At 53.9% G+C, this 20,469-nt stretch overlaps 1 protein-coding gene across 3 annotated transcripts in view; it reads left to right on the top strand.

Moving 5' to 3' along the window:
* The first annotated feature begins 18 nt into the window (after positions 1-18).
* TMEM104 (transmembrane protein 104) overlaps positions 19-20,469 on the top strand; it is a 54,615-nt gene continuing 34,164 nt past the window's right edge. Inside the window, exons 1-8 of one of the 3 annotated variants that reach the window (XM_027518855.1) lie at positions 19-116; positions 912-1,028; positions 11,741-11,862; positions 14,475-14,556; positions 15,173-15,272; positions 15,976-16,053; positions 19,702-19,801; positions 20,246-20,351. In XM_027518855.1, coding sequence (XP_027374656.1) covers positions 984-1,028; positions 11,741-11,862; positions 14,475-14,556; positions 15,173-15,272; positions 15,976-16,053; positions 19,702-19,801; positions 20,246-20,351 — 633 coding nt within the window. In that variant the 5' untranslated portion in view covers positions 19-116; positions 912-983. Of the gene's footprint in view, positions 117-911; positions 1,029-11,740; positions 11,863-14,474; positions 14,557-15,172; positions 15,273-15,975; positions 16,054-19,701; positions 19,802-20,242; positions 20,352-20,469 lie in introns of all 3 variants that reach the window. The other 2 variants (XM_027518853.1, XM_027518854.1) reach the window with 2 other exon arrangements.

The raw sequence follows: 20,469 nt of genomic DNA, 5'->3' as shown, positions 1-20,469 counted from the left end.
GCTCCCGGCGCGGGCGCATGCGCGCTGCGGGAGCTGGTGCGGGACAGCTGGCGCCGGTCGCAGCCCCGGGGATCGCAGGAGGCGGCCGCGGCGGCCCAGAGCTGGCTTCGCTGCAGGTGTCGGGGCGAGAGGCTGGGGTGGGCTGGGGTCGTGTCCGACTCGGGGCTCCTTCAGGAGAGGGGAGGAAAATGGGGAAGAGGATCGGAGAGGAGCGAGAGCCCCAGGGCAGGTTGGGGGACGTGGAGCGGAGGCCCTCTACGGGGCTCTGGGACAAGGAGTTGGGTTGCGGGGGTGAGCTCGGAAAGCCCCCAGCCCCTTGCAAGCCCCAGGCGGAGGAGGCAGTTATTTGGCTGCCCTGTTGCGATCGTGAGCTCGCTGTTGCTGGCATTGAATGGGGATAACCAGAGTGTGTTGATGAGACCCTTGTGCTGGGTGAGACTTAGTGGCATCCGAGGATCCTTAAATCACTTGCAGTCTGAGCAGCAATGAGTACATGCCCTGCACAGTCAGGGAAAGGTAGAAAGAGACCACCCAGGTGTCATTATCATACAGGGAGATACTTCTCTCCCAGCTGTCTGGTGCCAGATGTTGAGGCCATGAAGTGTCAGTGGCTCAGTTGTGCCGATTCTTTACGACTCCACGGACTGTACCCTGCCAGGCTCCTCTGTCCATAGGATTTTCCAGGCAACAATCCTGGAGTGGGTTGCCATTCTCTTCTCCAGGGGATCTTCCCAGCCCAGGGATTGAACCCATGTCTCTTGCATTGTAGGCACATTCTTTACTGTCTGAGCCACCCAGGAAGCCCCTGAGGCCTTAAGCGTCTGATTAAAGGATGGGGAGGGGGTGGCCCTGCAGACATCCCCAACCGCTGTCTAGGTCCATGAGAAAGCTGAAGTCTGTTCTTTTTCCAGGGAGCCGCAGCAGCTGCCACCCCAGCGAGGAAGAAACGTTGACCGCCGAGGGACCCTTCCTCACTTTGGGAAATGGCAGGCGAAATCACAGAGACCGGGGAGCTCTATTCTCCCTACGTGAGTTTCACTTTTGGGGCCTAATTTGACCACATCGGTGCCCTTGGCTTCTAGAGAAGCGCACTGCTTCCTGTGGACTGTGCTTGTCAGCCCAGCGGCTTTCACCGCTGGGGTCTGGGAACCCAAGTCAGCAGCAAGCCATGGTGAACAGAGGATGAGAGTCAGATTTGTTAACTCTTTACATGTTGATCAGAGAGCAGTCAGTAACACAAAATGGACTTTCTTGCCCCTTATTTTTATCTCAGGGCTGCTGTCTCTTGCAAACTGTGAGGTCAGTTCATATGCATGAGGGCCGCTGACTCTGGGTTTTGCTCCACTCAGCAGTTTGAAACCACTTCACTTCTTAGCTGAACTTTATGTTGCACAACTTTTATAGTCTTGGATGGTGTAAGAGGCAGAGAACGCACGCGGAGACCTCCACTTGTGGTTTGCTGGAGCCTATAATTAGAGCAATTACAATGACAGATTTCTCACTGTTGTGGGTCTGTGATACCCTCACACATACACTCAGTTTATCTTCTTTGTGTTATAGAAGATTGGTCATGGTTCCATCACGGAGTCCTCTTGCCTGGGTGAATAGTTGAAGGACTGGAGGATTGGAATAATCAAATGATTGATTCATGTTTCTACCAAGTATCCCAGTGCTGCTAAGTATCCCAGGAAAAGGCAGCACTGCCTTAAGTAGCAAAGTCCTCTTTCCTGAAAGTCCCTGACCTTAAACAACTGCCCTGCTTTGCAGTTCCCTGGGGATCCACGCTCCCCTGTCTCTCCTGAGTTGTGATGTGATGGATAAGAAAGCACCTCTGAGAAGAGCTGACTAAAACCCTCACACCAAGGTCCTGTGCCATTCGTGTGTGACTCCAAGGACCCCTTCTTCACCTCGTAATTTTTTTTTTTTTTTTTTTTGGTGTGTTGGATCTTCGTTTCTACACGGGCTTTTCTCTAGTTGTGACCAGCAAGGGGCTACTCACTAACTGTGGTGCTTGGACTTCTCATTGCAGTGACTTCTCTTGCTGCAGTGGAGTGCAGGCTCTAGGATGCGCGGGCTTCAGTAGTTGCGGCTCATGGGATCTAGAGCTCAGTAGCTGTGGGTCACTGGCTTAGCTGCTCCAGGGCATGTGGGATCTTCCCAGATCAGGGATCAAACCCTCGTCTCCTACATCGGCAGGCAGATTCTTTACCCCTCAGCCACCAGGGAAGCCCCTTCCCCTCATGATTGATCAGGTTAGTCCTTGAACCTTGAAATGGTTCGGATCATGTTCCTTTCATCTGTGGAATTATGTAACAGCCACAGCCTCCTCTGGGTATCCGCAATGACATGTCCACACTGTCTATAAACGTCACCAGGGCTCCTGTGTCATCTTCCAACATCTGTAAGCTTAGAGGTGAGGAAATGAGTTATTTCTGTAGCTGAGCCTTGGGAAGGAGAGCCTTTGATGTGCCCACTTTTCTTGGGCCTCCAGCTGTTCAGTAATCATTTCACACGTCAGCGTGTGCCCCCAGGAAATGGGGCAGTGAGACCTAACGGCCTCCGCAAATTCCGCTTTTTAAAACTCTTTCCCTCCATCTCCTCTGTGTTGGGTGTTGTTCAAGGTCTGCGTTCAAGGGCCTCCTCTGGGTATTGACCATAAACAGCAGCTCGTGTTCTCTAATCGTGCTGGTGAAGGGAGAGGTGGGGGAAGGTGGATGGTACCAAGGGTGAGGTGGCAGTAAGCAGGAGTTAGCGGTCAGGATTCGAGCGGAGAACACGCCTCCTGCCTGAGGTTTCTGTAACTCTGCCATCCTGCGAGAATGGTTCTTAATCCCTTGGGAGACCAGGAGGGTTGGAGATGCACCCCCCACCTCCCCGCACTGAGCCCAGAGGGACTGCAGAACAGACTTGACTGCAGGCGCTGCTTTCCTCTGCAGCTGAATTCCCCTGCTCAGCAGAGCACAGGCAGAAGCGCGCTGCCTGCCTTGGGAGAGCCTGACGCTGAGCGGTGCGTTCCCAGCCCCAAGCCGCTCCCTACCTTTTTGTGCCCTGTTGTGATTTCCTGCCACTCGTGGGCGTCAGGGGTGTTTGCCTTCGCCTGCATTCTTCTGCATAACCGATGTGTGATGAGCCTCGCAGGGGGCTCAGATGACGAGCCCTCTTGAGGATAGTGGGGGTCACAGGAGCATGGTCAGGCCTGTGCACCTCGCCCTCATAGGTGATCTCAGAACTGGCTTGTCTGTGTCCCCATGTATGGGAACCACAAGTGGCACGGGACTGAAGGGATCCTGTGGTCGAAATAGAGGAAGAAGGGGGTCCCCACCCACAGAGAGGAGCTGCTAAGGTCGCCCCCCGCCAGCCCGTCTTGCTGAAGATGGGTCACGGTGCTTTCGAAGGAAAGAGGGCTTGTTTCGCTGCTTGAAACCCAAGTTGTTGCTTCCCCATCTCCACCACCTTCTGTTTCCTGTGACAACTGTCGTTGGGGAAGCCGTTGAAAGATGCTGGTGCCGCCGACCTCGTGCGCACCCTTAGGTGGGACCACAGGAACGCTGCACCGAACCCCTAGAGCATGGTGGGGGGCGGCGGGTCCCCGGGGTCAGGCACAGGGAAGAGTCGAGAATGGGAGGAAGCTCAGTTTGCAGGGCCGCTCTACTGAGACTGCGCCCTACTCGTCTGCTTTCTGTCTTGCCTCCCTGGAGGCTGTCCCCACAGAACAGTCACCAACCAGCAGAAGAGGGGACCCCACACACACACTGGCTTCCTCCTGCCTTGCAACTGCCTTCCACCCGACCAGGGGCTCAGCTCAGGTTTGCTCCCTGCCTGTTTGTTCTGCTCCTTGAGATCAGTCCTTTCTGATCCCCTTGACAGAAAGTAAAGAGGGTTTAACTCTGGCCAGGAAGGTGGAGACATCATGCAATTTCCTATAGGGTTCCCCCTGTCCACCACCCCCAGGCCCAGAATACTAGCCTCAGACTGAAAAATAGCAACATCCCAAGACAAATGGGATTACCCATTTGTGCTAACTGCCAACAGTTGATCACTAATTAACTTCTTTGTCAGGAGAAGGCAATGGCACCCCACTCCAGTACTTTTGCCTAGAAAATCCCATGGACGGAGGAGTCTGATAGGCTGCAGTCCATGGGGTCGCTAGAGTCGGACACGACTGAGCGACTTCACTTTCACTTTTCACTTTCATGCATTGGAGAAGGAAATGGCAACCCACTCCAGTGTTCTTGCCTGGAGAATCCCAGGGACAGGGAAGCCTGGTGGGCTTCCGTCTATGGGGTCGCACAGAGTCGGACACGACTGAAGCCACTTAGCAGCAGCAGCAGCAAGGTCTTATAGGGTCTGAGATCTATTTGAAGCTTCTGTTGGGAGTGTGTTTATTTCACTATGCATTTATTGGCAGTGGTTCTCAGCTAGTGGCTATCTTGCCTACCAGGGGACATCTGGCAGTGTCTGGAGATCCCATGACTGTCACAACACAGGGGCGAGGTGGGGGCTACTGGAGTCTAGTAGCTAAAGGCCAGGGATGCTGCTAAACACCCCGACAACGCACAGAACAAGCCCCCACAACAAGGAATAATCTGGCGCCAAGTATCAGCAATGCTCTGAGAAACCCTGCTTGACAATAGACCCTTGACTTTTACATCCCAACACCTTCAGCCATCCTTGAATTCACAAATGCCTCTTGTACTTCTTAATTTACCCATGAAAGTTTTTTTGGGGGGAGAGGGGAAGGGAGGGCTGTGTCGTGGCTTGCTGGATCTTAGTTTTCCAGCCAGGGATTGAACCTGTGCCCCCTGCATTGGAAATGTGGTGTCCTAGGTATGACCTAAATCAAATCCCTTATGATTATACAGTGGAAGTGAGAAATAGATTTAAGGGACTAGATCTGATAGACAGAGTACCTGATGAACTATGGATGGAGGTTTGTGACATTGTACAGGAGACAGGAATCAAGACCATCCCCAAGAAAAAGAAATGCAAAAAAGCAAAATGGCTGTCTGAGGAGGCCTTACAAATAGCTGTGAAAAGAAGGGAAGCGAAAAGCAAAGGAGAAAAGATATATCCATTTGAATGGAGAGTTCCAAAGAATAGCAAGGAGAGGTAAGAAAGCCTTCCTCAGCGATCAATGCAAATAAATAGAGGAAAACAACAGAATGGGAAACTAGAGATCTCTTCAAGAAAATTAGAGATACCAAGGGAACGTTTCATGCAAAGATGGGCTCAATAAAGGACAGAAATGGTAGAGGCCTAACAGAAGCAGAAGATTTGAAGACGAAGTGGCGAGAATACACAGAAGAACTATACAAAAAAGACCTTCACGACCCAGATAATCATGATGGTGTGATCACTCACCTAGAGCCAGACATCCTGGAATGTGAAGTCAAATGGGCCTTAGGAAGCATCACTACGAACAAAGCTAGTGGAGGTGATGGAATTCCAGTTGAGCTATTTCAAATCCTAAAAGATGATGCTGTGAAAGTGATGCACTCAATATGCCAGCAAATTTGGAAAACTCAGCAGTGGCCACAGGACTGGAAAAGGTCAGTTTTCATTCCAATCCCAAAGAAAGGCAATGCCAAAGAATGCTCAAACTACCGCACAATTGCACTCATCTCACATGCTAGTAAAGTAATGCTCAAAATTCTCCAAGCCAGGCTTCAGCAATACGTGAACCCTGAACTTCCCGATGTTCAAGCTGGTTTTAGAAAAAGCAGAGGAACCAGAGATCAAATTGCCAACATCCACTGGATCATGGAAAAAGCAAGAGAGTTCCAGAAAAACATCTACTTCTGCTTTATCGACTATGCCAAAGCCTTTGACTGTGTGGATCACAATAAACTGTGGAAAATTCTGAAAGAGATGGGAATACCAGACCACCTGACCTGCCTCTTGAGAAACCTATATGCAGGTCAGGAAGCAACAGTTAGAACTGGACATGGAACAACAGACTGGTTCCAAATAGGAAAAGGAGTACGTCAAGCCTGTATATTATCACCCTGCTTATTTAACTTATATGCAGAATACATCATGAGAAACGCTGGGCTGGAAGAAGCACAAGCTGGAATCAAGATTACCGGGAGAAATATCAATAGCCTTAGATATGCAGATGACACCACCCTTATGGCAGAAAGTGAAGAGGAACTAAAAAGCCTCTTGATGAAAGGGAAAGAAGAGAGTGAAAAAGTTGGCTTAAAGCTCAACATTCAGAAAACAAAGATTATGGCATCTGATCCCATCACTTCTTCGGAAATAGATGGGGAAACAGGGGAAACACTGTCAGACTTTACATTTTTGGGCTCCAAAATCACTGCAGATGGGGAATGCAGCCATGAAATTAAAAGACGCTTAGTCCTTGGAAGGAAAGTTATGACCAACCTACACAGCATATTAAAAAGCAGAGACACTACTTTGCCAACAAAGGTCCGTCTAGTCAAGGCTATGGTTTTTCCAGTGGTCATGTATGGATGTCAGAGTTGGACTGTGAAGAAAGCTGAGCGCTGAAGGATTGATGCTTTTGAACTGTGGTGTTGGAGAAGAGTCTTGAGAGTCCCTTGGACTGCAAGGAGATCCAACCAGTCCATTCTGAAGGAGATCAGTCCTGGGTGTTCTTTGGAAGGACTGGTGCTGAAGCTGAAACTCCAGTACTTTGGCCACCTGATGCGAAGAGCTGACTCATTTGAAGTGATCCTGATGCTGGGAAAGATTGAGGTCAGGAGGAGAAGGGGACGACAGAGGATGAGATGGTTGGATGGCATCTCAACTTGATGGACATGGGTTTGGGTGGACTCCGGGAGTTGGTAATGGACAGGGAGGCCTGACGTGCTGCGGTTCATGGGGTCGCAAAGAGTCAGACGTGACTGAGCGACTGAACTGAATTGAACTGAATCACTGGACTACCAGGGAATTCACATTCCTATAAAACTTCTGGCTCAGAACCATCACTCTCTTAGGTCTCTTTGCCTTCTCTTAAGTTCTATCATGAGAACCATCACCAGAGCCATTTTCCATAAAGAAATAAGGTTCTGCTCTTCATAAGTGTTACGACTTATAAGAGTGATATTCAGGGGACATCCCTGGTGGTCCAGTGGTTAAGACTCCATGCTTCCGCTGCAGGGGTCACAGGTTCGATCCCTGATTGGGGAATTAGAAGTGGCACAATCCACCTGCCAGTGTAGGAGATGCCAGAGATGCGAGTTCAATCCCTGGGTCTGGAACCCTTGGAGAATGAAATGACAAGCCACTCCAGTATTCTTGCCTGGTAAATACCATGGACAGAGGAGCCTGGCAGGCTATAGTCCATGGGTCGCAAAGAGTCAGACACGACTGAGTGTGCACAAACGCATGTACTGTGCTGCAGTGTGGCAAAAAAAGCGCGACATTCGAGGAATGAAGCTGCTGGAAGACCAGACGCTAGGTCCTCACCCAGGCCTGGTCTCTCAGTGCCCTGCATAGACTCCTGCAGTGGCATCGGACTCCCTGTCCCGTGCACCAGGGCCGGGGAGTCTGTCTGCAGCCTTGCTGGCCGTGCTCCAGCCACACTGGCCTCAGACCTCCCGGAACACCCCTCCGCTTCTCCCACCTTCGGCCTTCATCCCTGCCAGTCTCTTCCCTGGCCCTTTGCCTGGATGGCTCCCGCTCAGCCTTCAGGTCCTGGCTGGAATGTCACCACAAGGCCGCCCTCTCCCGGAAATGCTGCCCCATTATTCTTTGTCACTGAGCCCTGGTTCTTTCCTTCCAAACACTTCTCCAAAGTGGTGACCGTTGTTTGTTTTCTTGTCTGTGTCCTCTTGCCTGTCTTGCTCCCTCTCGTCCCCCAGGTTCTGAGCACAGGGCTAGGATCACTGGACACTCTCAGTAGCTATTGAGTAAGTGAGCAAACGAGCAGACCTGGGCGAGCTCACTGACCCACACCCACCCCCGCCCACACCTGGAGGTACTCCCCTCCAAGTCCCGGTGATTCAAATTAACCCCAGCAAAAGTCAAAGTTGGGGTTTCCCAGCTGGCGTAGCAGTAAAAAATCCACTTAGTTTCGATCCGTGGGTCAGGAAGATTCCCTTGGAGTAGGAAGTGGCAACCCACTCCAGTATTCTTGCCTAGGAAATCCCATGGACAGAGGAGCCTGGCAGACAGCAGTTCATGGGGTTGCAAAAAGTCAGACATGCCTGAGTGACTAACACACACAAAGTCAAAGTGAGCCTAAGGACACTCACATCTTTGAAAAGTCAATTCAGAAGGTTAGCCGTCACCTTCACATTCATTCTTGCAACGTCTCCCTGGGCCAGGACTCTCAGCAGGGGAAGCACCTCGTGCTGGTCGTGTGATCCCATCGAGAGCCAGAGGAAGACAGCTCAACTTCTCTTGATCTTTCTGGGATCCTTCTAGGGATCGAAATGAGACTGGGACGTTTAACATGGGACTGGGATCTGCCTCCGGGATCAAAGTGAGACTGGGATGAAGACCGACCATCAGATTCACCGCAGAGGGAACTGAGCCGGAGCCCCCGAGGGTTCCCGTCTTGAGGCCGTGTGCCAGGCACCCCGAGAAATGCAGAGAGACGCAGTGAGACAGAGCGAGCCTCAGACTTAGTAACGGGAAAGAGAAACACATCAACACCAGAAACCCCGACTAGGGCATCAGAAGTGCTCTCAATCCAAGGCTCTGAGACTGGGAGCAAGATGGACTTGGGAGGCTGGGACGGGCTTTGTAATGGGCGCGGCATTGGAGTGGGCACCACCTCCCCCCCCCCGCCCCGTCCCGTGGTGGGTGGGAGATGAGGGGCTGGGTGGGAGGCGCAGGAGCTCAGTGCCCTGGGCAGAGCTGTGTCCTCTCTAGAGGACGCCCTCCCGTTTGTCCAGCACTCCGACGGCCCATCAACCCCTACCCCGAGGCCGTGACCGACACTCCCTACTTCTCTTCTTCCTTTTAAATCCAACTGAGGCTCATCTGAGAGTGGGTCCTGATTTAGTGTTTCTGATTTAGAATGCAGCACACGGTTTAGTGGGGTGTAGGGAGATCAGTTAGGAACCTGCTGCTGTAGTTCAGGCCAGAAGTGATTCATTTGAGTTATAAAGAGAGCAGTACCCACTGCAGGCTCTGTGCCGCATGGTAGACGCTTGTTGACTCTTTTATGGGTAGTTATGTGTGTGTGTTCAGCCCGACCTCCTAAGTGGGCCGCCCGCTTCCGCCTTCCCCAGCCAATCCTCCTTTAGTCAAGAAGTCACACCCTTGAGCATCCTACTCTCAGTTCATCCAGCCCCACGGAAGTCATTCGTGCTCTTGGAATCCAGTTTTTCCATCTGTTCTGTACACCTCGCCTAATGATGGAGGGAAGAGGGACGGTTCCAAAGAATTTTGCAAGTGCTTTTGTGAAGGCTTCTAGGAATAAAATCGCCAGCACTGAGATATGGAGGGAAAGGAGTTCTAGGGCTATTCTGGGGTGTTTAGGTGGAGGGGACTCGCAGGCAGAAAGGTTCGCACTAAGAGAAGCACCTTCCTCTTCTGTCCCCCGTGATAATTAAAGCCGTAGGCTCGAGTGACGCTGCTGAGGACGAGATACGCAGAGAGAAAGAGACTGCCAATGTCAGAACTGGAAGAGAGGTTAAAGACTAGCAGCCGTTGGGTTAGGAGGTCATTGGTGATTAAATTTTTTTTTTGGTTTGTTTTTTTGGTCCTTGGTGATTTTTTAAGAACGCAGTTTCAAGAGAGTTCTAGGGATGGAAACCACAAACTACGGGAAATGAAAGCAGACGATATAGCTGCTGCTGCTTTTTTTAATCTAATTTCTTGGCTGAGCTGGGTCTTCATTGCTGTGTGGGCTTTTCTCCAGTTTTGGGGAGCGGGGGCTACTCTAGTTGCTCAGGCTTCTCATTTCGGTGGTTAAGGAGGGGAGGGAGGAGGCACCGATTTTTGAGTTCGAAAGGGGCAAGGCTTGGGAAGTCCCTGGAGTTGCAGCTTCACTGCCGTAGGCCCAGGGGTCGCTCCCTGCTTGGGGAACTGAGATCCTGCAAGCTGCTCGGTACTGGGAGATGAGAAAGGGAGGAGTGAGGCTTGGGGAGTGTGCATCAGATGGTCTCCGTTACCTCTGTAGCATCGCTAGAGGTACAGCCTTCACTTGAGAGAGACGGGTGCCCAGGTCTGGGTTTTGGAGACTGAGGTTTGGAGCCTTTACGTGGGATGTGCTCGCAAGTCCACCACGAGGAGGAAAGAAAATCTGATGCCGCCAACCACAGTGGAAGGGACCCTCATCTGTCAGAGGACTCAGCGTTAGAATTGCTTTTTTAATTTTTAAAAAAGCTATTTATTATTTATTTGTTTGTTTGGCTGCACCGGATATTAGTTATGGCGTCCGGAATTGAGTTGCAGCCTTTGAACCTTAGTTGCAGCAGGTGGGAGCTAGTTCCCTGGCCAGGAATGCACTCTGGGCCCCTGCCTTGGGAATGAGGAATCTTAGCGACTGGCCCACCAGGGAAGTGCCCTCATCGTGAGGATTTTTTTTTAATTCCAGGAGCCTTTAGCAGCTTCATATTAGGGAACCGAGGAAGCGGATGCTGATTCATCTCCGAGGCCCGGGGTCAGAAAGGATAGAACAGGGAAGATGTGGGGAGCTGGCGGGGTAGTGCTAGCTTTCAGGAACCAGCCGACTGTCAGTGAGGCCACGGCGGAGTGGGAGGCCTGGGGAGGGAGGGTGGGGACTGGGCAACACACGGAGCACAAAGGCAGATGGGTGAGGATGGACGGGGTGTGGGAGCCGAGGCTTCGGGTCAGAGAAAAGAATTTCATGGTGGAGATCTTGAAAAGGGAATCACTGGAATTAGCTGAGCTGGAGTCCAGTTGGTGTGAACTCAAGCTTCAAACCTGAAGTCAGTGACTCAGCAGTTCCACTGGGAGGTGGGTTGCCAGGGGTGACAGGAAGTTAGGAGTGGCTCCCGGTGAGTAGGGGGTTTCTTTGGGGGGTAATGAAATGGAATTAGATGGTGGTGCTGACTGCAGAACTTGTGAATATACTGAAAACCTGTGTACTTTAAACAGCTGAATTTTTATGGCACATGAATTAGTATATCTCAATTTTATTTTTTTTTTTTAAATTTTGGCCCTGCCACAAGGCTTGCAGGAGGATCTTAGTTCAACCAGGGATTGAACCTGAGTCCCAGCAGGGGAAGCACTGAGTCCTAACCGCTGGACCGCTGGGGAATTTCCTCTCAAATTTAAAAAACAAGGGCGGGCAAAGGGAACCAGCATGAATGTTGATGTCCCAAAGGGCAGTTGCAAGGATGGGTGGAGGAGGACTGGGTTGCATGCTCAGTGGCCTTGGAAAAGTAGGATTTTTTTGGAGGGTCAGCAGTGTGGGTTGGTTTTTGTGCCAGGTCACCCCAGACGTGCTGGCCCATCCTCGGGAAACCTGCAAGCCGGGTTGAGCAGAGAGCTACATCTAAGATGCAGCTCCAAACAATACGCACTGATGAAGTGATGGGGGTGATGACGCGAAAGAGGAGGGTAAAACCGAGCCCCAGAGACATTTTGAAAAGACGGATGGACCACGGGCTTTGGTTGCCCAGCGTCTAGCTGCAGATCCCGCCTCCCTGGAACCCGAGAGGAGCCCTGCCTTCTTACGTGCCCTCCTGGCTAAGGCCTCCTGGTCTCCACGGGTTTTGTCATCGCCACCCTTGGGAGCCATTGAGGGTGGTGAGGCTTGTCAATTTCTGGGCTCAGATGTTGACTCTCTCGGTTCCAGGTCGGACTGGTGTATATGTTCAACCTCATCGTGGGCACCGGTGCGCTCACCATGCCCAAGGCCTTTGCCACAGCCGGGTGGCTGGTCAGCCTGGTGCTGCTGGTATTCCTGGGCTTCATGAGGTAAGAGGCCATCCTGGAGTGGAAGTGCTGGGGGTAAAACTGGGGCACCTCCCCGGGGAGCCCGAGCTCTCTCCATCCGTCTGACAGAGACGTCTGCTAACAGGTTCGCAGAGCAAGGAGAGGAGGCCCAAAGGTCTTGGGGCGGGGGTGGTTCATGCTGATGGAGTAGTTGCCCACCCCCGATCACTGGAAAGTTAAGACCTCCAGGGACTTCCCTTGCAGTCCAGCGTGGTTAAGACTCTGAGATTCCACTGCAGGGGGAACAGGTTCCATCCCTGGTCAGGGAACTAAGATCCCACATACCCCGAGGCACAGCAAGACATTAGCAGAATTAAAAAAAACAGGCGAAGACCTCCAGTTAGGCTCCAGGATGTCTCATGTGGGGCTCACGTGTTTCTTCCCCGGCTGGCTTTCCTCCTCTGCCGTGCCCATAATTTCTGAATGTGACCATCAACGTTCGTTCCCTGAGAAATTCCCACCCAGCCACAGAAGAGATGCCGACTAACGTTTCAGGTGATCCAGGCAATCAGCTCGGAATTTAGAGTTTGTTTAAGGTAGTTTCACCGAGCAGCGATAAGCAGGCAGGTGCAGTCATATTCAGGTGTTAATCTCACGTGGCTTCGTGCCCAGCAGCAAACAGGAGGCCCAGCCCTCGGGGCGCCCGCACCGTGAGCAGGTGTGCGTGGTTCACCCGGGATGCGGCAGCTGCTGCGTCTACGGGCCACTCCTCGGGGAACTCACAGGCAGGGCCCCAGGCCAGAGAGGGATTTTGTTGTTCTTGTTTAGTCACTAAACAAGAAGTCACTTGTGTAGTTGCTCTTTTGCAACCCCATGGGCTGTAGCCCGCCAGGCTTCCCTGTCTGTGGAATTTTCCAGGCAAGAATACTGGAGGAGCTTGCCATTTCCTCCTCCAGGGCCTCTTCCTGACCCAGGGATTGACTCCACGTCTCCTGCCCTGGCAGGCGGATTCTTGACCACTGAGCCACCCAGGAATCCCCACAGAATTTAATAGCTGAAGTCAACTAAGACCTAGAGGAGGCTGCACGGGGTGGGAAAATGTCCCTGTTTTCCCCTTTCTTCCCATGTTTTCCTCTCGGGGGGTTGTATGTGGCCTCAAGGTGCTGTGGGCTCATTATGTCCTGCAAGCTCTGTGGCCAGGAGCCCTAGACGTCCTTGTCCTCCTGTGACTCCACTGTCCCCTTCAAAGGACCTTCAGCGCAGGCAGCCGTCTGAAAGGGAAGTGGTTATTGGGGGCACCCAGGCAGGGGCCGCCACGCCCCTCCAACCCATTATATTTCGGCATGATCCATGAGCTGGCTTAGCGCAGCCACGAGAGCCTCTTTATGCCTTAATTAAGATGGATTTTAGTTTTACTTCCCAAAAGAAGAGGCAATGGAAAGCCCTTAAAATGGTCACTTAGGCAAGATAATGAGAAGCCTTTCTAGGAGGAGCTGCGGTGGCTGGAGTTTCAGGGCTGGCTGCCCCACCCCCACTGGGTGTGGGTTAACTCCTGGGCAACCACACCCCGCCCCTGTGCCCACCGCCTGACTGCCAGCCTGCGGCAGGTGCCAGCACCCGAGGTGAGCCAGGGGGGCCTGCGGCAAGCCCGCCTGCCCAGCAGCTTCAAGAAAGAGGGAGGTGCATGTTCCTGAATGTTCCACCCGCTCTGTTTCAGCAGGGGTGGGGTCACTCAGGTTTTAGCAGCAGGAACCCGGCCCTGCCCCGTAACGTCTGCTCACAGAGCATTCTTGCTGTCACCCCGGTCTCTCCGGTTTCCTTAAAAAGAGTAGATTCTCTTCGCTCTAGTCTCACTTCTCACAAAGGTCCGACGCCACCTCCCAATCTCCGTTTTGATTCGGGCCAGATTATTAGGCTGTTAAAATATTAACATATGTTTGTTTATATGTTTTAATTTATCAATTAAATATGTTGATTTATTGTATTCTTTCTTCGTTTACTTTAATAGCTGACATTAAAATAACAATTATTTTAATATAGCCATCTTATTAGGAAAGTAATTAAAAGTACCCCCCCACGAAGTAAAAAGGGGAGGGCGGTGATTCCAGAGCCAAGCACACTTTCAGTTATCCACACCCGTGCTCCGTTCATCAGCATGTTGGCCGCTTGCCCAGCGAGGAGAAGTGAGAGCTGCCCACCGCCCTTCCCTGAAGCCCCGGGCGGCCCCCTTGTGGACAGCCGCCTCCTCCCAGTGTAGAGTCTCATCTGCTGTCTCTCTACCCCCATCTCTCCCACCTCTGCCCCCAGCAGGCCCCTCCTGGGGTGCTGTATCACCTTGCCCCCGAGTCACCTCTCCCCCAAGGTCACACGCTGTCCTTCCCATCAGCTTGATTCACACCCTGGTCTCCTGTGCACTGAAATACGTTCTAAATATAAACAGACATCAGGGCGAGCCCGCGAGGCACCGTGGAGGCACGCACCCCTTCTTACAGGGTCAAACCCATCCTGGAACTTGGGGTTCCTTCCTCAGCAGAGAGAATGCTTTGGGCTGGCTGGTTGGTCGGGTCCGGTTTTCAACGACTTTTCCTTTTATTTTGTATCTCCTCCAACCTCCTCCCTGCCTTTGGCAATTAACCCATGGCCTTTGCCTGCAGCTTCGTGACGACTACCTTTGTGGTGGAGGCCATGGGGGCAGCCAACGCTCAGCTCCGCTGGAAGAGGATGGAAACCCGCCAGGTGTGTGGGCCACCCCAGGCTCCGTCACAGGGCCGCCGAGTGCAGAGAGTGGGCCAGGGCTCTCCCCGCACCCCACTCCTGACCGTGGGCAGCTCTGGGACCCGGAAACGTTAAAGAGAGTTACTCACTCAGTCGTGTCCGACTCTGCGACCCCATGGACTACAGCCCACCAGGCTCCTCTGTCCAAGGAATTCTCTAGGCAAGAATTCTGAAAGGGGTTGCCATTTCCTTCTCCAGAACCTGGACCCCCTCTGGACCTTAGCGAGGAGCTGAAGTTCGCAGCCATGTCAGCTTCCAGAATATGCACAGCCTCTGCTGTTGCTCCCTCCTCCCCCGGTGCTCCCTGGCATCCCCTCCTTGCTCCCTGCTCCCCTGGTGCTCTTCGGCATTCCCTCCTTGCTCCCTTCTCCCTCTGACCTGGGAAACTTCATCCCAGGACCCATGCTGCACCTCTCCCTCTGAGCACCTCTGACCCTCTGATGGGACAGCCTGGAAATATGGAAAGCCCCCTGCTCAGATACCTTCTAGGAAGAGAGAACAGAGCAAGCAGGCTCTCCCTTGGGTGTCCCCTTTTCTTTCCTGTCTTCCTCACCCTCTGCATCCCGCCCCCTCCCAGGAGGAGGAAGACGACGACGACTCCTCCTCGGCCTCTGACAGTGACGTTCTCGCCCAGGACACCTACGAGCGGGCAGAGAAGCGGCCCATCCTGTCTGTGCGTAAGTCTTGGGGTTCTGGGCTGGGCTGCACTCCCCTCTGGTCCACGGGGTTCCCCTTCCTCATGGAGACGGCTCAGGGTGGGGGCAGGGGTTCTCCCTGCAGAGACCCTCTGAGAGCACTTCCCATCTGAGGGCTGATCCCAGGAAGGCAGCAGGGAACATACAGCGGAGCCGGGCCAGGATCCCTGCTACTGGATCTGCCGCCAACTGTTATCTGCGGCTTGGGGAGGGCCCTTGACCTCGGCCCCTGGAAGCCCGAGTCCGTGTCACGTCTCTAACTCCCCTCCTTCCCGGCCCCCGGGACAGACACACACCCAGAGCCCAGCTGAGCCAGGGAGGCATCCCCGCCTTCCCACTCACCCCACAGTGAGCATCCCTGGCTCCCTTTCTATAGACATTTTGTCTTTTCCTTTATTTATTTATTTTTTGGCTACACTTGGAGGCACGTGGGATCTTCGTTTCCCAACCAGGGATCAAACCTGTGACCCCTGCAATGGAAGCTCAGAGTCCTCACCACCAGGGAGCCTCCTCTGTGGGTGTTTTTAAAAATGTTTCAAGCAGGAAACAGAAGGAAAAGTTTTCTTAAGAGTTTGAGCCCCTTGGGATTTCATTATTCTGGAGGATTCAGCGAACCCAGCACCCCTCCTAGGAGCTTGTCCTCATGGGAAAAAATAACACCCCCTCTTTCCTCTTGGCTCCACAGAGAGACGCGGATCAAACCTTTTCGAGATCACAGACCGGGTGGAGATGGGACAGATGGCCTCCATGTTCTTCAATAAAGGTGAGGGTGCTTTCTCTGTGTGGGGAGCAGGCGGAGAAAGCTGGTGCCTTCCCGCGGGCCGGGGCACCCGGGTCAGGGGTTCCACCTCACCTGGTGACGGGGCACGGGAGAGAGAGGAACAGATTCTTGGCCTGAGAAGCCACCTTGCTGGGAGGCCTGAAGCCCTTCAAGGTGTTCTCTTGGTTCCCTCCCTGTTCAGTGTATCAGGAGTAAAAAAGCAGCTAGTGGTAAAGGATCCTCCTGCCAATGCAGGAAACGTGGGTTCAATCCTTGGGTCGGGAAGATCCCCCAGAGAAGGAAGTAGCAACCCACTTCACTATTCTTGCTTGGAGAATCTCATGGACAGAGGAGCCTGGTGGGCTACAGTCCATGGGGTTGCAAAGAGTCAGACACTAAAAACAACTTAGCAACTAGGGGGGCTTCCCTTGTGGCTCAGCTGGTAAAGAATTCGCCTGTAATGCAGGAGACCCCGGTTCAATTCCTGGGTCAGGAAGATCCCCTGGAGAAGGGATAGGCTACCCACTCCAGTATTCTGGCCTGGAGAATTCCATGGACTGTATAGTCCATGGGGTCACAAAGAGTCGGACACGACTGAGCGTCTTTGACTTTCACTACCAACTATGGCTCATAGAGTTTGGGTCCCAAACAGCTTTCCAGTGGAGGCGGCTGGTGGTTCTCTGCCTCTTTCTTGATTGCCTGTGCCTTGTCTCTTTTCTTCTGGACTCTTGTGTCTAGGACAGCTCAGAGCACCCCCCTGCAGTGATGGCAGGGTGGTGTGTGGCTGTGTGTGGGGAGGGTGCCTTCACAGTGGCCAGCAGAGGGCGCCAGGAGCCTGTGCTCGGGGCTGCCGTCTGGACTCTGCAGGCTGATCGTGACCTCCCGGCGTGCTCCACCTGCTGCCCGGTGGGATCGCAAGGACAGCAGCCAGCTCAGATGCTGCCATCCGTGTCGGTTGTTCCGGCAACATCTTAGGCCTCCATTCCAAATCTTCTTCTTCTGGGAGATGATCTGTTAAAGGGTTTAGTTTTTGTAATGCCCGAACCTTCACAGAGAGTCGGACACATTTCAGGAAATGCTTGACCTTGCAGTTACCTTGGGAGATTTTTCTGCCCCTTCGTCCAAGCCCCGCTCTGTGCAGAGGGGAGCGTCTCCACCGGCTGTTTCCGGTCTTGAATGTGGCTGTGCTGAGCTGGAGCTGAGGCAGGGACTGTGGAAATTAGAATCTTCTTGGCTATTTCTTAGGACATCAAGCATCCACTTATCACTGTGGTGGGATGTGACGGGCGATGGTGATCGAGGTCATCCCAGAGCCTGCCTCCACCCTTCCCCACCGGACCAGCCTCAGCGAGAACTCTCGGAACTCATCAGAACGAGACGGCTGTGTCTGGGCCCTCTGTGCTCTGCTTTCGTCCTGCCTCTCTTTCCCTGTCTCATTATAAGAGACTGCCACTGCACAGCCTCCTGCCAAACGCAAGCTTCTGAAACAGAATGCACATCGAAGCGAGGGCATACACCTCTTAAACCTCCTTCCTAACCTTCGTGATTTACGGTCCACTCGGATTTCTTTATAAGAATTCTGGGAACTTGAAGTTTCAGGTTTTTTTATATCGTTGCGTGTGTGTGCCCTGCAGCCTAGACTTCTAGGTTACCCGAAACTGATAGAAAATGAACATACTCGTTCGAGAGCAGCTCAGATGTGCAGGACTCCCTCCCCTCGTCTGCTCCGGGGTTTCTCCAGCTTGGCCCTTCTTCACCGTGTGGCCTGCCCTGCGTGTTGTAGGACTTTGAGTAGCACCCTTGACTTGTCCCCACTAGCGGTCAGTAGCACTTGCCCAGTCCTGACAATCAAAAACGTCCTCAGACTTTGCCAAATGTCCCCAGCAGGAGGTGGGGGCACAGTCGCCACCCCCTTCCCCAAACTGGAACCACTGCTCAACTCAATCCTAATTCACCTATCGTCCCCTTACTTTTGGAAGGGCTGCCACCCTCCACACAAGGCTCCCTGGGGTCCAGACTCAGTCCTGTAGTTAGAAATGCCAGGCCTGGCCGCTGCGGTCTTCAAGGAAGTGCATGGATCTTCCTACCTTGTGTCTGGTAATGAAATTTATTGATCAGGGAGGGCCAGTGGCAGTTTATAAACAGCTGACAGGAGTGCAGTGCGGGTGGAGGAAAGGCAGGGAGCGGGGAGGGGCGGTGACCCCCACCCCCCACAGGACTTGAGGGGGAGCCGGACTCAGAGCCCGGGTGAGCAGTGGTGACCACCCCCAGGGGCCGCCGAGCTTGGCCGTTGGTGCTCTCTGAAGCCCTCCAGGGTTCTTCCAAGAACAGTGTCTTCTGAGTCTTTCCCTCCCTAGACTCCTAGGAGCAGAGATAATCTCAAATAGCCCAGGAGGAACTTGTCCCTGACTTTCCCCTCCCACCACCCCTGGGGACCCAGAGGCTCTTTGGAGCCAGCAGGATTAGAAGGGAACTGTCACTTCATTTTTCTTTCTGTTCTCAGCAACACCAGCAGCTTGAAATCAGTGACACCAAAAACAAGCCATCAGTTTGAACAGGAGTTTGAGGCTGGCTGTCTGGGGCCGTGACCCTGAGGTCATAGGGCCCAGATGCTTTTTTAAAGCACTTTTACACCTGGCCCTTAGACCCAGAATCACGTGTGGAATTTAACCCGGGCTGAATTCTTCTCACTGGACAGGATTAGAGGTGCTCAGGGACTTGCCAGGGTCGGGAAATGAGGCTGCAAGATCATGACCAGAGCCAAGCTCCCGGGTCCTAGTCCAGGCCCCTCCCTGGGGGAGAGAGCCAAGGTTGGCCTCTGCAGAGGGACCCTCCTCGTCAGCATGCTTCCCGCAGGTGATTCTAGTAAGAAGGAAAGTGAGCCGCTCCCTGCCCCGAGCATACCAGGCCAGCCTCGCCCATGGGTGCTTGGTGATGGGCCACATTCAGGAGGAAGCACTCAGTGTTTGGGAATCCAGGGCTTTTTACTCTCTTGTTTTTAGCTTCCAGGCTTCCCTGGTGGTTCAGCTGGTAAAGAATCCGCCTGCAATGCGGGAGACCTGGGTTCGATCCCTGGGTTGGGAAGATCCCCTGGAGAAGGGAATGGCTACCCACTCCAGTATTCCAGCCTGGAGAATCCCATGGACTGTATAGTCCACAGGGTCACAAAGAGTCAGACACGACTGAGTGACTTTCAGCTTCTGGGGCTGGGCCGCTCCCTGTTATCTTTTTGCTTTCCAGTCCCTCAGTCTTCTCTCTTGGAGCCCTGCATGTGGCTGCAAAGGAGCCCTGGCCTAGGCCTGCCCTGGGGTTCAGGCCCCTGCCTCGGGCCATGCCCCCTCCTCCCCGCCCGCCCTCACTGGGCAGCCTGTCCCGAGCGCAGACGCCTCCAGGTCCTCCGCGGCCGGTGTGTGCCCCACGCTCGCTCTACAGCCGGTCTGGGTTCAGAACCTCTGATCCAGCCTGGCCCCCCCAACCCTCAGGTGACAGTCACGAGCAGACGCGTCCCCTGCCAGCATCACAGTGTAGGCAGCCAGAATGAGAGGCAGGGCTTGGGGGAGGCCTTCCCCACGCCGCTCGGAGAGCGAGCCGCCATCGTGAGAAAAGCAGGCAGGCGGCTGGCTCCCTGACCGACGGCTCTGTTGCTTCCAGTGGGGGTCAATCTGTTCTACTTCTGCATCATCATCTACCTGTACGGGGACCTGGCTATCTACGCCGCAGCCGTGCCCTTCTCCCTCATGCAGGTGACCTGGTGAGTGTTCCCTCCCCGCCAGCTGCAGCCAGGCGGGCTCCCTCGGGCAGTCAGGATGGTGTTTTCTCGGGGCGGAAGCCCAGCACTGAGCTACTCCATCAGCGTCCCCAGCAGGTCGGTGTCCAAGGCCCTTCTCTGCACGTGCCCCGGCCAGCCGTGCGTCCTGGCCTGCGGAGACACTGTCCCTCCCCAGCCCCGTTGGGAAGGGGACCGGGCTTCCCACCGGGGACTCCCGAGTGGCCGAGAAACGGTGCAGCGGAATTAGGGGATGGTGCCTGCCCCCAGAAACGGGAAAGCCTGCAGGGTCAGATCGTGGGACCCAAAGCTGCAGTGCGGGGCAGGACCTGGGGGTCAGCGAGTGCCCGCAGTTGACAAAGGCGGGTTCTGTCGGCTTCCGGCCAAGCAGGGAGGCCCACACAGAGCCACCATTCTCTTCATCAGCAGCGCCCTGGGCAACGACTCGTGCGGCGTGGAGTCCGACAGCAAGTACAACGACACGGACCCGTGCTGGGGGCCTCTGCGCCGTGTGGACGCCTACCGCATCTACCTGGTGAGTGGCCGGCCGGGGGGGACCCGGGCCTGTGAGTCGCCTTCACTCTCGGCTGGAGCTCTCCCCAGAGAGGAGCGTCGACACAGCTCCACACCCCGGCTGGTTCCCGGCTCTTGGT

This window comes from Bos indicus x Bos taurus, chromosome 19 (assembly GCF_003369695.1).
Source record: "Bos indicus x Bos taurus breed Angus x Brahman F1 hybrid chromosome 19, Bos_hybrid_MaternalHap_v2.0, whole genome shotgun sequence".
Classification (NCBI taxonomy): Eukaryota; Metazoa; Chordata; class Mammalia; order Artiodactyla; family Bovidae; genus Bos; species Bos indicus x Bos taurus.
Note: the sequence above shows the minus strand (reverse complement) of the source record. Positions and strands in the feature narration are given on the sequence as shown.